This window comes from Podarcis vaucheri (genome assembly GCF_965113315.1).
Source record: "Podarcis vaucheri genome assembly, chromosome: 2".
NCBI lineage: Eukaryota > Metazoa > Chordata > Lepidosauria > Squamata > Lacertidae > Podarcis > Podarcis vaucheri.
Genome location: NC_138760.1, coordinates 97,146,480 through 97,162,488, shown reverse-complemented (window position 1 = coordinate 97,162,488; position 16,009 = coordinate 97,146,480). Strand labels below are relative to the sequence as shown.

The 16,009-nt window shown below is 45.9% G+C and overlaps 1 protein-coding gene and 1 long non-coding RNA gene across 19 annotated transcripts in view; one reads left to right on the top strand and one right to left on the bottom strand.

Annotated features, from left to right (window-relative positions):
- LOC309525214 (uncharacterized protein) overlaps positions 1–16,009 on the bottom strand; it is a 168,122-nt gene that overhangs the window by 126,865 nt on the left and 25,248 nt on the right. For 9 of the 17 annotated variants that reach the window (XR_014216102.1, XR_014216103.1, XM_082210732.1 and 6 more), the window contains exon 1: positions 10,297–10,466. The exons of 2 other annotated variants lie outside the window; for them this stretch is intronic. Coding sequence is in view for 7 of the 15 variants with exons in the window: in XM_082210732.1 (XP_082066858.1) it covers positions 10,297–10,350 (54 nt within the window). In the remaining 8 variants the exon portion in view is untranslated. Of the gene's footprint in view, positions 1–8,589; positions 9,647–9,667; positions 9,804–10,122; positions 10,277–10,296; positions 10,467–12,104; positions 13,838–16,009 lie in introns of those variants that run through there. 6 more of the 17 variants (XR_014216099.1, XR_014216100.1, XR_014216104.1 and 3 more) reach the window with 5 other exon arrangements.
- Positions 10,615–15,501, top strand: LOC309525439. Of its 2 annotated transcripts, none has more exons than XR_014216283.1 (3): positions 10,615–10,825; positions 12,369–12,458; positions 15,370–15,501. It is a non-coding gene; the product is annotated as an uncharacterized lncRNA (long non-coding RNA). The 2 variants fall into 2 exon arrangements; XR_014216284.1 differs by having other exon boundaries at positions 10,615–10,890.

The following is a 16,009-nucleotide window of genomic DNA, read 5'->3' as shown; positions in this document are numbered from 1 at the left end:
CTTCCGACGCGAAGAGACGCTTGAGTGCCTGAAAGGACTGCTCCGCCTGCTCCGTCCAGATGAATTTCTTTTTCTTGGAGCTTAGCGTGTCCGTAATGGCCGCCGTCTGCATCGCGAACCCCTTGATAAACTTGCGATAGAAGTTGGCGAAGCCGACAAACCGCTGGACCTCCTTCCGGTTGCGCGGGCTCTTCCAATCCAACACCGCACGAACCTTGGCGCTGTCCATGGCTAGCCCCTTGTCCGACAACTTGTAACCCAAGAAATCCACCTCCGTCGTGTCGAACTGGCACTTCTCCAGTTTGGCGTACAGTCTATGCTGCTGCAGCCTCTTCAGCACCTCCCGAACATCTTGGTCATGGGCTTGCTGCGATTCGGAGAATATCAGGATGTCATCCAGAAAGCAGACGCACTTCTTGTAAAGGAGTCCCGCCAACACATGATGCATGAAAGCTTGGAAACAGTGAGAACCGTTTTGCAATCCAAACGGCATCACTCTGTATTCGTAGGTGCCCAGAGGCGTGAACATGGCCGTCTTCCACTCATCGCCCTCCCTCATGCGGATGAGATTGTACGCACCTCGCAGGTCCAACTTGGTGAACACGCGTCCCTTGCGCACCGTCGCTAGTAGGTCGTCAATCCTGGGCATGGGGAAATCAGAAGGCTTGGTCATCTTGTTTAAGAGGCGAAAATCCACCACCAGTCTTTTTTGGGGCGTGTCTTTCTTCTTCACGAAGAAAACAGGACTGCCCCCTACTGCCCTGGACTCCCGGATGAAACCGCGCTGCAAATTGTGATCTATGAACTGTTTGAGTTCCTGTAATTCGTCCTCAGACATGGAATACAGCTTCCCTTTCGGCAGCGTCGCCCCTGGTAGGAGGTCAATCTTGCAGTCATATTGCCTGTGCGGTGGTAGCTTGTCAGCCTCTTTCTCGCAGAAGACCTCCAGAAAGTCTGCGTATTTGTGGGGGACTGCTTGCAACGTTCCCAACTGCAGTTGTGATTCCTCCTCCTCTCCCTCCTGTCTGGGCAGGATGCAGTGTTCTGCGCAATAAGAGGAGCCGAAGATCAGCTGTCTCTGGTACCAAGCCAGTGTCGGACTGTGCCTGTCCAGCCAACTCATGCCCAACACAATGGGCGTGTCCGACAGTTGGGTGACATTAAAACTGATGACTTCCCTGTGGTTGCCAAGGCGCATCACCATCGGTGGCGTTTGCTTCACCACCTGCCCCCCTAGCAACTCTCTGCCATCCACTGTGACGACTTGCAGTGGCAGAGTGGCAGGCAGTAGCTGTATAGCGTGCTGCTCCACAAAATCCTGCGCTATAAAGTCTGCATTGCTTCCAGAATCCACAGAAAGCGGCACTTCGATAGTGACGCCATCGGGTAGCTGGAGAGATGCTGTGAGCTGCACTACTGGTTTGGGTGGGAGGGGGTCCGTGGGTTGCAAGATCGCTGGGGACTGCTTCACTGATGCGTCTGGCTGGGCCCCAGTGCCTCTGTCTCCAGCCAGACATCGTCGTTTCCCTGCTGTGGTTCTCCTTGCTGCGTTGCTGCAGTCACCATTGCTGAGGCTGCAGTGTGCTTGTGGAGCCTCCGGGGACACTCTTTCGCCAAATGGCCTGGATCCTCGCAGATGTAACACTTCCTGTTCCCTCTAGGAGGCTTCGCTTTCACTGCTGTCGGTGCTTGGGCTCTGGCTGCTGACTGAGCCCTTGCACCTCCAACCTCCATCGGTTCCCCTCCCCCTCCAGGCGGAGGTGTGGATTGCGCACGCGCTGCTTCTCTTGGAACGAAAGAGAAACTTCTCGCTGCTTCGCGCCCTCCACGTCCTTCATCTCTGCACCATGGACGTTCTTCCAGCCTCACCCCCACAGTCAGCGCCCTTTGGACCACCTCCTGCGTGCTTCGGGGCCTCTCCCCCCTTGCAATTTCATCCTTGACCGCAGAGCTTAGACCCTCCCAGAACAGGTCTCTGACAGGGGGCGAATCCCGGTCCCACTCTAAGGCACTGACCAGCGCAAAAAAGCGGGCGTGGTACTGCCGGACGCTTGCCCTCCCTTGTTTTAGTCCATGAATCTCCCGTCGGGCAAGATCCACATCAATAGTAGACAAAAAACACGCATCCATCGCTTTGATAAAGGCATCTGCATTCTGAAGCGCCGGATCTTTATCCCTCCACAAATTGCGTAGCCACGCTTTAGCATCCCCATGCAAATGGGATAGTATGAACCCCACTTTCTCTTCCTCATCTCTAAAGTCTTTTGCCAGCAGTTGCAGTGCGCACATTACGTCTGCTCGAAAATTGGGGTACTGTTGTAAATTCCCATCGAAGTGAGCCACAAGCCCTCCTGCTCTCCGTGCCAACCCAACCCCCTCCGGTCTGGGTCCTGGCTGCCCGTGTTTAACCCATGCTTCAAACCTGGCGTGGAGATCTCTGTAGGCGGCTGCCGCATCCTCCTCCCTCTTCTTGGATGCCAGTACCTCCGCGTTCAATTGGGTAACTGCCTGTTGCAGCGCTGCAACTGTCTCTGCTTCCGTCATCTCTGCTAACCGTCGTGAGCTTGCTCCCAAACACCGATCCCCTCCTCCAGCTGCCTCTCTCTCCGCTGCGAGATATCAGGTGTCCGAAGCTTTCGAGAGACGGGTCTTACTGTCAGAGCTGCCACCCAGTCCCAGCTCACATAGGACCAAGTCCGCCAGCGTTCACTTTATAAGAGTCTTTATTAAGTTACAGGTTTCATTTCCGAACTGCAACGTGCAGCTCTACACCTTCTGCCCTAGGTCGGCGAAGACCCGTCTGAGTCCCCGCCTCTTGCACACCAGCTTAATACCCTAGCCTTGCTCCACCTCCTTCGCCTCTCCCTACGTCTCTGGGTCCTTCTGCCCCCCTGGGCCTCCTCCCTTCTACTCTCCTCTGACGCTGACCCCCCTGATCCTTCTGCCTCCTTGCGGCGGGCTTTAGGACCTGGCTCACTCTCCGGGCTGCTTACTGCTCCAGCTTCCGCTGCATTTGAACTTGGCGCGCGCGCCCAACTCTCTACTTTCCTCTTAACCGTTGCCTCGCTCTCTGAGGAGGGCGTGACCACCCCTGACTCGTGCCCTCCCTCCTGCTGACAGCCTCCGGAACCCGATGCCTGGCTACCTTCCTCCCTGCTGCTCTCAGTCTTGAGCGTGGGTCCCGACTTCCAGCTGCTGCCGCTCTCAGTTATGAGCGTGGGTCCCGACTTCCAGCTGCTGCTCTCTGAATCTCCTCTGTTCCCTTCCTCCTGGGGTGTCCCCCCGGATCCCCCCCTTGCTCTGCTCACTGGGGCTCCCTTTTGGGAGTCCTCTGACTCACTGCTTAGGCTTGGAGATCTCGGGTCGTCATCATCACTCATTTTCCCTTCGGATTCCTCCCCCTCGCTCTCTGCTTCCTCCCTTCTCTGCGTCTCTGCTCCTGAACCCCTGACAAATGATCTCGATACGAATCCAAGGCAGACCTTTTAACATCACAGTAATCCAAGTTTATGCACCAACTACTGGTGCTGAAGAAACTGAAATTGACCAGTTCTATGAAGACTTACAAAACCTTATCGAAGTGACACCAAAGAAGGATGTTCTGCTCATTATAGGGGATTGGAATGCTAAAGTAGGGAATCAAGAGATAAAAGGAACAACTGGCAAATTTGGCCTTGGAGATCAAAACGAAGCAGGGCAAAGGCTAATAGAGTTCTGTCAAGAGAACAAGCTGGTCATCACAAACACGCTTTTCCAACAACACAAGAGACGACTCTACACATGGACATCCCCAGATGGGCAACATCGAAATCAGATTGATTATATTCTCTGCAGCCAAAGATGGAGAAGCTCTATACAGTCAGCAAAAACAAGACCTGGAGCCGACTGTGGCTCAGATCATCAGCTCCTTATAGCAAAATTCAAGCTTAAACTGAAGAAAGTAGGAAAAACCACTGGACAGGTAAGATACAATCTAAACCAAATCCCTTATGAATACACAGTGGAAGTGAGGAACAGGTTTAAGGATTTAGATTTGCTGGACAGAGTGCCTGAAGAACTATGGATGGAGGCTCGCAACATTATACAGGAGGCAGCAACTAAAACCATCCCAATGAAAAAGAAATGCAAGAAAGCAAAGTGGCTGTCCAACGAGGCCTTACAAATAGCGGGGGAGAGAAGGCAAGCAAAATGCGAGGGAGATAGTGAAAGATACAGGAAATTGAATGCAGATTTCCAAAGAACAGCAAGGAGAGACAAGAAGGCCTTCTTAAACGAGCAATGCAAAGAAATAGAGGAAAGCAACAGAATGGGAAGAACCAGAGATCTGTTCAAGAAAATCGGAAATATGAAAGGAACATTTCGTACAAAGATTACCATAATAAAGGACAAAAATGGTAAAGATCTAACTGAAGCAGAAGACATCAAGAAGAGGTGGCAAGAATACACAGAGGAATTATACCAGAAAGATATGGATGTCTCGTATACCCCAGGTAGTGTGGTTGCTGACCTTGAGCCAGACATCCTGGAGAGTGAAGTCAAATGGGCCTTAGAAAGCACTGCAAATAACAAGGCCAGTGGAAGTGATGGTATTCCAGCTGAACTGTTTAAAATTTTAAAAGATGATGCTGTTAAGGTGCTACACTCAATATGCCAGCAAGTTTGGAAAACTCAGCAGTGGCCAGAGGACTGGAGAAGATCAGTCTACATTCCAATCCCAAAGAAAGGCAGTGCCAAAGAATGCTCCAACTACCGCACAATTTCACTCATTTCACATGCTAGCAAGGTTATGCTTAAAATTCTACAAGGAAGGCTCAAGCAGTATGTGGACCGAGAACTCCCAGAAGTGCAAGCTGGATTTAGAAGAGGCAGAGGAACCAGAGACCAAATTGCAAACATGCGCTGGATTATGGAGAAAGCTAGAGAGTTCCAGAAAGACATCTACTTCTGCTTCATTGACTATGCAAAAGCCTTTGACTGTGTTGACCACAGCAAACTATGGCAAGTTCTTAAAGAAATGGGAGTGCCTGATCACCTCATCTGTCTCCTGCGAAATCTCTATGTGGGACAAGAAGCTACAGTTAGAACTGGATATGGAACAACTGACTGGTTCCAAATTGGGAAAGGAGTACGGCAAGGCTGTATATTGTCTCCCTGCTTATTTAACTTATATGCAGAATTCATCATGCGAAAGGCTGGGCTGGATGAATCCCAAGCCGGAATTAAGATTGCCGGAAGAAATATCAACAACCTCAGATATGCAGATGACACAACCTTGATGGCAGAAAGTGAAGAGGAATTAAAGAACCTTTTAATGAGGGTGAAAGAGGAGAGCGCAAAATATGGTCTGAAGCTCAACATCAAAAAAACGAAGATCATGGCCACTGGGCCCATCACCTCCTGGCAAATAGATGGGGAAGAAATGGAGGCAGTGAGAGATTTTACTTTCTTGGGCTCCATGATCAGTGCAGATGGTGACAGCAGTCACGAAATTAAAAGACGCCTGCTCCTTGGGAGAAAGGCGATGGCAAACCTAGACAACATCTTAAAAAGCAGAGACATCACCTTGCCAACAAAGGTCCGTATAGTAAAAGCCATGGTTTTCCCAGTAGTGATGTATGGAAGTGAGAGCTGGACCATAAAGAAGGCTGATCGCCGAAGAATTGATGCTTTTGAATTATGGTGCTGGAGAAGACTCTTGAGAGTCCCATGGACTGCAAGAAGATCAAACCTCTCCATTCTGAAGGAAATCAGCCCTGAGTGCTCACTGGAAGGACAGATCGTGAAACTGAGGCTCCAATACTTTGGCCACCTCATGAGAAGAGAGGACTCCCTGGAAAAGACCCTGATGTTGGGAAAGATGGAGGGCACAAGGAGAAGGGGACGACAGAGAATGAGATGGTTGGATGGTGTTCTTGAAGCTACTAGCTTGAGTTTGATCAACTGCGGGAGGCAGTGGAGGACAGAAGTGCCTGGCGTGCTCTGGTCCATGGGGTCACGAAGAGTCGGACACGACTAAACGACTAAACAACAACAACAAAGTGTGCAATCCTAAGGCAGGAGATGGAGGCTGATGGCAGGGCATCAGCCATATCCAGCACTGTGTCAGGCCCTAGCTGACATGGAGGAAATAAGGGTGGAGAATTGCTTATGCATTCCTACATCCTTTTCTATTTTTTCCCCATCAATGGGAGGGAAATAAATGGGACTGGACTATACCAACTCCAGGGCTGCCACAGTTCCCTCTCTGAGTTTGGAGTCCTTGGAAGGTGTTGGATCCAAGGCTTCCACACAGTTCTCCTTTGACACACGTCTAATCCACCTCCAGATATCCCTTTTTCAACATTACCATTCCAACGGTGGTAGGTCTAGGAATGGAAGGAGGGAATCTGACACAGATCTCAATCTCTGAGCTCTCCAGTGACACTCGCTCCACTTTCAGAGAGGGAGATCTGATGCTTCCTATGGCCCCTGGATGCTCTCACAGGAGCCAAAGGGATTGCTGATCCCATTACACAAAAGGCAATACCTATCTTTATTTTTTTGTTCTAATAGTCTTCAATAAAAAGTCTAATGCTCAAAAGAGAATTCTCATTGGGTATCATATAATTCCCCATAATTTAGTAAAAGTTTGAATAATCAAGGTTTGATTAAATTTTGCCAAACAACAGAAACCCCCTGGAAATTATGCTAGCAAGCTAAGTCAGCTCAGCAGAGCTAGCTGGATAGGCCATTAGCATGGGACAAAAATACCACGTCTGGCCACCTCATAAGAATGCATGCCTCATAAGAACAGCGCCTATCAAAATGAAGCCCACCCTCAAACTAATGTGTTATTTGCCACGTCCTGGTTTCTCAGTCAAGGCCAATTATAACTAACCTCATGATAATGAGGTAACGTCTCTGACTTTGGGTCAATTAAATGCTGTTCTTCTTTGTTTAACAGCTAGATGTGTTCCTAATAAACATATTTTTTAAGCCTCAAAAGAAAAGTATCAAACTCCAGTAAGACTATAATTCAATAATAAAAATCTGCTTCTTTTTCTTGTTCTAAATTTAACTATTAATTAACCTACTTTTAAACACACAATTTTAAAAGTAATAGTAATACTTTATTATTTATATGCCACCCATCCTACCAGGTTACCCCACCATTCTGGGCAGATTCCAACAAATTAAAACATCAAACACAGTAAGACATCAAACATTAAAAACTTCCCTATACAGGGCTGTTTATGTCTTTGAAATCTGTTGGGAGAACATTCCACACGGCAGGCACTACTACTGAGAAGGCCCTCTGCCTGGATCCCATAACTCCATATGAGGATCACCATAACTCGCAATGAGGGAACCATCAGAAGGCCCTCAGAGCTGAAGCTCAGTGTCTAGGGTGAACAATGGGGTGGAAACACTCCTTCAGGTATACAGGGCCAAAGCCATTTAGGGCTTTAAAGGTCATCACCAACACTTTGAATTGTGCTTGTAAATGTTCTGGAGGCCAATGTAGATCTTTTAAAATAGGTTTTATATGGTCCCAGCAGCTACTCCCAGTCACCAGTCTGGTAGCCACATTCTGCCTTAGTTGTAGTTTCCAAGTCATCTTCAAAGGTAGAACGCATTGCAGTAGACCAAGCGGGAGATAACCAGAGCATGTACCACTCTGACAAAACAGGGCATAAGCAGGTAGGGTCTACAGTTGCCCTTGAAACAGAATTGATCTGTACGTCCATGGACAGCTGTGAGTTAAAAATGACTCCCAGGCTGCACGCCTGGTCCATTAGGGGCAAAGGTACCCCATTCAGGACCAGAGAATCCCCCAAACCTACCCATCACCTGTCCCAGTTATTCCTCAGACAGTAAAAAATTCCAGAAATACCTCTCCAAACTGGATGAATAGGCAACAAAATGGCAAATGACGTCCAATACAAGTATAAATTGATGCACTTTGAGGCAACATTTTATAAATTCTCATATCAATTTCCAGAGGAATAGCTGTATTACTCTTTTGCAGCAAAAACAACAAAGCCTTGCATTCACATATAGACTGATGTGCTTTGAACTGGCCATGACTAACCAGTGAAGTGATATTGTTCTCATGATATCTCAATGAAAATGCCAATTCACATGTTCTGTGGCAACAAAGGTGGCAAATTCCATGCTAGGGATTTTAAGACAAAGGCCTGAAAATACAATTGCCAGTATCATAATACTTCTAGGTTGCAGACATTTCTGGAATAGTGTATGTAGTTGACCCATCTCAAAAAAAGCACTTTACAGCAAGAAAAGAAGCAACTAAGAAATATGAAGGGATTGAAGTACCTTCCCTACAAGGAAAGTTGAAGGGGGTCAGTTTATGTGTTTTTAATATTACTAAGGGCAAAGGAACACAATAAAATGATGCATGGTATAGAGGAAGATAGGCTTTCTCCCCTCTATAATAACCCTTAACACTAGAACTCGTCACAACAGACTTACTCCACTAAAAGTTACCGTATCTAATAAAATTTGACTAGCAGACAAAAGCAACAGGTGATAGCTGCAGGCGCACATTATTTTAAATAGGATTAAAGAAATGAAGAGAGCAAGGCTTACCATGATAGCCAAATGGAACCTATATGTTTAGAGAGTATTGTTCTGCATAATAGTTGCTTATTTGCTGTATTTGTATTGTCATCCAATACAATACAAAAATGACAATAACAATTTTTTCTCTAGGTGGCTGTCAATAAAAGGACGGGCCATTAGCCTTGGCCATTCATTTCAATGGGTCTACTCTGAGTAAAGATTGGTTGACTACAAACCTTTTTAACAAAATCTCTTATCCCAAAATCTCATGGAGCCATAAAAAATTAAAAGGCCTGAGAAAATATATTCAAGGACACAAACAAACAAACACAAAATCCAGAGCATAGGTTCCAGCCTCTCCAGGAAGTGCATTCCATGACTGCTGGGTTCTACAAGCTACGCAGCACACTTCGCTTGGCAGAGGCATTCTGTGAAGATTTGGGGGTTGAAGTAGGTGTATGTGGAAGGATATGTAATCCTTCAGGTAACCTGGTACCTGTACTAGGTTAAAAAAAACACCACTTTGAATTGGTCCCAACAATAAACTGGAAGCCAGTGCTAATAGCAAAGTACCAGCACGATGTGATCATATCACTGTTTTTTGCACAAGCTGAAGTTTACAGACCATTTTCAAAAGGTGCATTCCATGCACGACAATAACTGTTGCAAGGCTATCTCTGTCCAGATAAGAGTTGCAGTTGACTTCTTTGCATAAGCTGGGTCCCACCCCCATGCTGTTATTTTTCATGCTGCCATTATAGAACAAGGGAGGTGTTCATGGTGAGTTCCGGCACCTATCTTCCGGTAAAAATAGCACTGCCCCCCTAAAAAATAAAATTAAAAAAGGAAAGGAAGTACAGGCTTGGAAAATTCCCTGCGCGGTCTGGAAAGGATGACATGCCAGACAGCGCCAATTCCGCTGTGGGCGAAAAGGGAGTTGGAAACCCTGGGAAAGAAAAAGGGAAAGGGCTCTGGAAAGAACCGCCACAGGGTGCGCCAAACCCGGGGAGACACAGACAGGCCCGGCAGCCAGACACGCATGGGAGGGAAGTCAGGTCAATAAGGCACCCGCAGAAATACGGAGGGGAAAACGTGGAGCAACAACCTTCAAGCGAGACGGCGCAAAGGGCCAGCGTGGCAAGAGGGCGTTCTGACACAACCACGTTTGTAAAACGAATGAATTCAGAGAAGCGTCTGCAAAACACAAACAGGGACCAGTGCTTCCTTGCAATACAGTACAGGGAAAATGGACCTACCGGGGGCGGGGGTTGGAAGCAGCTTAAAATGCCGCCGGTGCGCAGTTCCTCCCCCCCCCCCCCCAATTTGGCACATCGTTTTCATGAAGCGTTTTCCTGCCCCGGTTTCTGTCGGCGAGGGGATGGAAGAAGGAAAGAAAAAAGAACGAGGTGCCTTCGTTTTTCCTCTCAGCCAGGGAACACAGCAACGGCGACTGGAGGTGGGAAGATAATTTTGACGAGGGAAAGGCCATGGGGCAGATTTGTCAGGCGCGCGCAAGCACAGACTTTACACAGTGAGGAACCCCACGCGGGTTTTCCGCACCGTCCTAACGTGCAGCTTTGGCCGTTAAAGGAAAGGCGAAAGCAGCCGCCGAGGCAGCCTCTCCTTCCCCGCGCCCTTATTGAGAGTCCGCGTCAGCCCCACAAGTACCCCGCCTTGCCCCGTGAGCAGAAGAGCTTCGACCGCGGCCACATACAACACACACAGAGAGAGCACCCGAGTGAGGGCGGGACCTGGACGGGGGTTTAGGAGGAAGCACGAGGCGGTCATGCAACCGCCTCAGCCCTCGAGGCCGTTGCTAGGCTAGGCTGGCTGAGGCCAGCTAGGCCAAGAGGGAGGGGGGAAGCGCGCCCTGGGCACGCCCCGAGCACGTTCTCCTCCTCGTGGGCTCGCGCGCTGCGGCCCCGCCCCCCTCACGCGGCTCCACACGCTGGCGGGCGGCACCAACGGCCGCAGGGAGGAGGAGAGCGCACGGGAGGGACGGTTAAGGGAGGGGCTGCTGGCCCGAGGACTCCTGCGAGCCCCTCGGAGCCAATGAGAAGCCGCGCTCCCTTCTCCCTCGCTCGCTCCTCTCTACGCCCCGCCCACCGACCGCTCGTTATCTGCGTTTCTGCGCCTTGTCTCCTGTTGGCAATAAAAATATATATAAAGACGTTTACCACACGTTAAGGGTCGGGACGGATCTTCCCCTCCCCCCCCCCGTCGCAGAATTTCAACCCGTGCCTCGCATATGTTACAATGTGTAGTAGGGATGTCAAAGCAAACCTTTTTTTAAATCGTTATCATTATTATGAATAATAGCAATGACAGGTGCGACGCTGCGTTCATTTCACTTTCAATTTGTCTGGTATACCGCCTTTTTGTATTGCTGCCCAGAAGGTGGCTTACAAGCTGAAGGAACAAGATCATGCAGTTTACAACAGTCTGAGCCAATTAAACAAGCAGACAAACTAAAGTCATAATAAAACATGACTTCTGATGTGTTCCGGAAGAAGGTTCTAGCAGCCCAAACAAGGATGCGCTGAATCTTCTCAGAATGCGTTTTGAAAGTCTGCACTTCCTCCTTGGGCTACCCTTTATGATTAATTTTGTTGGTATATAAGAACATATGGAACCTGAAGTTTGGATATACACATCTCAACCCCAGAATGCAAGGGATGTGCAGACTGCACCTGCTGAAATTCTTCCCGACACCTGTGGTACAGGAGCAACATCCTCTTTTGAATCTGGCCTCTTGGCAAATGCAGAGCATGGAGACGATGGCCTTTCCCTGATCCCTCTCACACAAGCAACACTTGCTGAAAACCCATCTTTTGTGCAACTGTTGAAAATGCAAGAGCCCTGTCCTCCTTTTCCCACCACCGGACAAATTTAACTCCTTGCTAATAACTAAGGGCAGGCATAGGCAAATTCGGCCCTCCAGATGTTTTGGGACTACAATTCCCATCATCCCTGTCCACTGGTCCTGTTAGCTAGGGATCGTGGGAGTTGTAGTCCTAAAACATCTGGAGGGCCGAGTTTGCCTATGCCTGGCTAAGGGCATCTGGCTGGCTACTGTTAGAAATAGAAAGTAGATTAGAGGCATATCTGGTTTGATGCAGCAAGGCCACTCTTAGGTTCCTGAGGCAATGATGAATGTCCATGTGACAAAGACACATACACACAACGCACGTGCATCTCGACCCATATACCTGCAAACTGATGCACTGTCAGACTGTATCTCATAGTAAGCCAAGTAATGCTTCCTTTACTTAACTGATTGGGGTGTGTGTTTAAAAAAATATTAGGACACAGAAAAAAGAAATGTGAAAAAGCAAACACCTCTTTGTCGGCAGTGATCCCTCCCCCACTCCTGCCAGTAGATATTTATGTAAAACCCTCTGGGGGACAACTCCTCCATGGGAGGGGGGTAATTGGAGACATAGTCTGAATTTCATGGTGGCAAATGATGGCCGTTTGACAGAAAGATTAATAGCCACAATGTGGCTCTGGCTGGCTGCAAAACGTGTGTTATTTATAGTCACCTCACACTGTTTTTCTCAGCAGTAATCTGGCTCCCTCACGATAAAGCACTCGGTCTTTCAGCTTGGAGCCTGTCCCCTTTGGGAAAAGGTTATTGGGGGAGGAAAAACATACAGTGCTCATTATTTTATCATTTTGTGCTGGTGACTACAATTGCAACCAAAGATATGTAGCAATAGATTTGCATTGAGTGTTGCCCTGGCAGCAGTATATTCTAAAGATAATTTGTTCAGTGCACTAAGGAAAAAGTATATTTGGTGTTTCAGCTAAGAGGAGCCAGAAAATATTTGAAGTATTATACTTAAGTCACAGACTACTGAACCAGGAAGTTCTATTGGAAATTAATATTTTGTGAGGTAAGATTAAGAGAAATTCACTGTTAGCCTAAACTACCAATAAATTTCAATGTATATTTTGCAGGATCACTGGTGTCAATGTTTCTGATCACATCTCAGTTTATATAATATACTTCCTGCCTAGTCAAGTTTTCTTGGTAAGATGGAAATTAACTGAGGAAAGAAGTAGGAATGACTGAGAGGAAACTGAAATAGCAGCGAGCCTTGTAACTAACCAGTGCTTTTTCTGGGGGGGGGGGACACAGGGATACGCATACCCCTAAACATTTTGTGAATCTAAGTTTGGCCTCATTGAGGGGCAGTATTTTAATATGAGTAGGAAAATGAGAGTACCCCTAAACATTTTTTAGCAAAAAAGCACTGTAACTAACTATAACCAACACTTATTAATGTATTTGCTCATGAATCCATACAACACTAGGAAAATTAGGACAAACTGCCCCACCCGTATGACCGAGTCCACAGAAACATTGCCAAGATTTTATTGCACACTAGCTTAGATTTCTAACTTGACCTAACCTAACTTGATCTAACAGGGCAGCTAATAATATAACAAATCAGGGCTGCTCACAAGGCTTGTTCAGCGGGTACATATTGATTGGGGCCCAGGCTCTTAGCTTTCCTTTTAAAAGAAAGTAAATAAATTGGCAGTACAAAGAAAGTTAGGAAGCAAAACGTGGAGGCAACTTTCCAAAGCATCAGCAGGCATCAAAGCATCTGGAGGGAGGCCTCTAGAGCAGCAGAAAAAATAGGAGAAACTGTTTGTTTTGCTCCTAGCTTGACACTGGATAGATGAGAGTCCTCCATGTACACATTATTTCATTTATTCCCCAACTGTGCTGCCTTTACAGTATAAAAAACATTTGGCTGGCAATTGTTTTACTCAGAAGTAAATGAGGCCTCCTTCCTACAGAAAAGAAATTGTGACTTTGAAAGTTGCCACCACCACTATTTTTCATGTCTCACACGCAGCCACCACTGACCGGATTGTCATCACTGGGCTGTTATTTATAGTTATTGTTATACAGGAAGTATAAAACAAAAATAAAAAATGACTCAGCAAATACAACCATAAAAGCATCAAACACTTTATAATTGTAACAAGTTAAAAATTCATATAGACTGTACTTTAACACAATGCTACTTTTTTGTTTATCAAGATTGGCAAAATGGGAAGGGGACTGCACGTGGTTAGATGGCTGGTTGTTGTTGTTGATTTGTGTCTCATTTTTCCTCCCAGAGGCTGTGTACAGTGTCTTCTCCTCTCCCCTTTTAATCTTCACTACTGTTCTGTGGGGTAGGCTAGGCTTGGAGTTGGTAGTTCAGACACCAAAGCTGTGAAACCACTTATTTAGAGTCCTTTTTGTGTGTTGGCATCCCTGAAACCAATAAAATAAATTGTCCACTAAATATAGATGGTATTTTGAATTAACCTTATCCTATATCTGCTTAATTACAACTCAAATGTCTTGACAGTGCTTCAGTAAAGAGAGAGAGAGATTTGGTAATTTGTGTACAGGCTTAACTCAGAGGAGGAATAAGAAAGATGCTATCAGTGTTGCATATATTTTTATTTCACTTCTATCTTCCCTTTTACTTGAACACTTATGGTCATTAAAATTCTGAAACCCTAAATTTTGTATTCGAGATTTAGCATGCAAATAGATGTCACATGCAAATTTAGTTACTGGTTGACCTTTCATAATTAAATGTACATGGACTCATTTGGTAATTTACAACATTTCAAGACCTTGATCAGAATATTAAAAGTCATACCACAAGGAAAGAATATCAGTACTAAAAGCTTGTGCAAGAGTATCAGATTCATCAATGCTGAAATGAGTGTTAGAGGCATTTGTTTGAAAGGTAAACATCCTTCCCAAGAGCAGCATGGAGCTGATCATTCCCACTTGGAGACCATCTGCACAGGGCAACTCAAGAGAGCCGTGCTGGTGCATCCTTTATAAATTAAAAGGGAAAAAAGTCAGTTGTATTTTTGAACCATCAGCCCTCCCCTCTCCTCCATAATTTATCGTTTTCATGATAGCCCTTTTTGCTTGTCTTCACCTCAGTACTTATCTAACAACAGGCAGTGATTATCTCAGGGGCAGCTTCCTTTTCTTCTGACATCCTTTAATTAAACTATAACCCTTGCTGAGCATAGACTAGAAAAATATTGGAAGAAAAATATCTCACCAAAGTCTCATTAGACCGCTATTATTTATGAAACTGCAACTGCTCTGTAGAGAAGTAGCTGAGGGGAAGCTTTAATGATATCTCTATAAATTTACCCTTGAGCTTGACACACTTTGCTGCACCTTTTTTATGGTCTGATTCTAGCAGCTAGTGCTTGGCAAGTAATGGTTTATGATATGGCTAGTTACAACTACAGAACAAAATAATAATAATGAGTTGTGGCACAGCACTCACACCACAAGTCATGCAAGGATGTCATAGTGACAAGAAGCACTGTCAGAAGTATTGACGTATTGATAAAAGCTATCATTGCCATGTGCCCTGGTAAAGCTTCCAGGATGTAACATTCTTCTGCAAGACTGCTGGATAACAAAATTGGGCACAGCACTGTTAGACATTCCGCACCTTCAGCGCTGGTCTTTTATCAATACTCACTGTTTTGTGGCAGCCAATGACAGAGGAAACAATGTAGACTGGCGCAACAATCCCCCATTTACCTGGGAATAAACTTCCATTGGATTAAATAAGATTTCTGAGTAGACAAAGTTCCACTGAGTGTCTTTAGTTCTTCTTTGATAAACACATTTGCAAAGAAAAATCCCGGAATTTCTGTTACTTGGATTGTAAATGTTCTAAGAGGTTATTACATCAAGCCTTCCATTTCTATAGAAATGTGGGCTCAGTAGACAAAAAAAAATGCACATTTCTTTTTCAGGGTAAGGCATGCAAATACCACAGGATGCACAAGATGAGCAGGCAGGTTATTTTGCTACTGACATCTGCAAAGGGACTTTATAACATTTAGAAAGTGCCTTGAGTTTCAAAGTTCCATGGATTTTATTTGCTTCTGTGTCTTGAACTAGTTTCTCCTGCTTGCTTTAGCATCACATAGACTTATCTATTTTCTCCATATGCTGATTAAATTATACAAGGAATAAATCAATGTCCCGTGAAATGTATGTAATGAAACAGATAATTTGTGCATTTCAACCTCTTCTCTCACTCCTACACATGACTTTGCATGTGAATGTTTAAGGCCTATGGTGGTTTTTTCCACCCTACTACTGCAATTAATCACATTACATAACTAACCCACTGCTATTTTTAATTATTTTTTTCTTTTAATACATTTTGACTGGCATAAAGGGTCTTTCTTGAAATGAACGTTCCAGCATACTTATGGGCAAGGAAGAGGATGCAAAAACACCATCTTCCTTTCTAGCAGTGTGTGCTTAAGAAATACAACACATACAGTGGGTTATGTAACATCACACAATCATTTCTGAGTCATGCACACACTTACCTCACAATGGACCTGGCTAAAATTAGACTTCCATTCTTAAGAATCAGAAGTT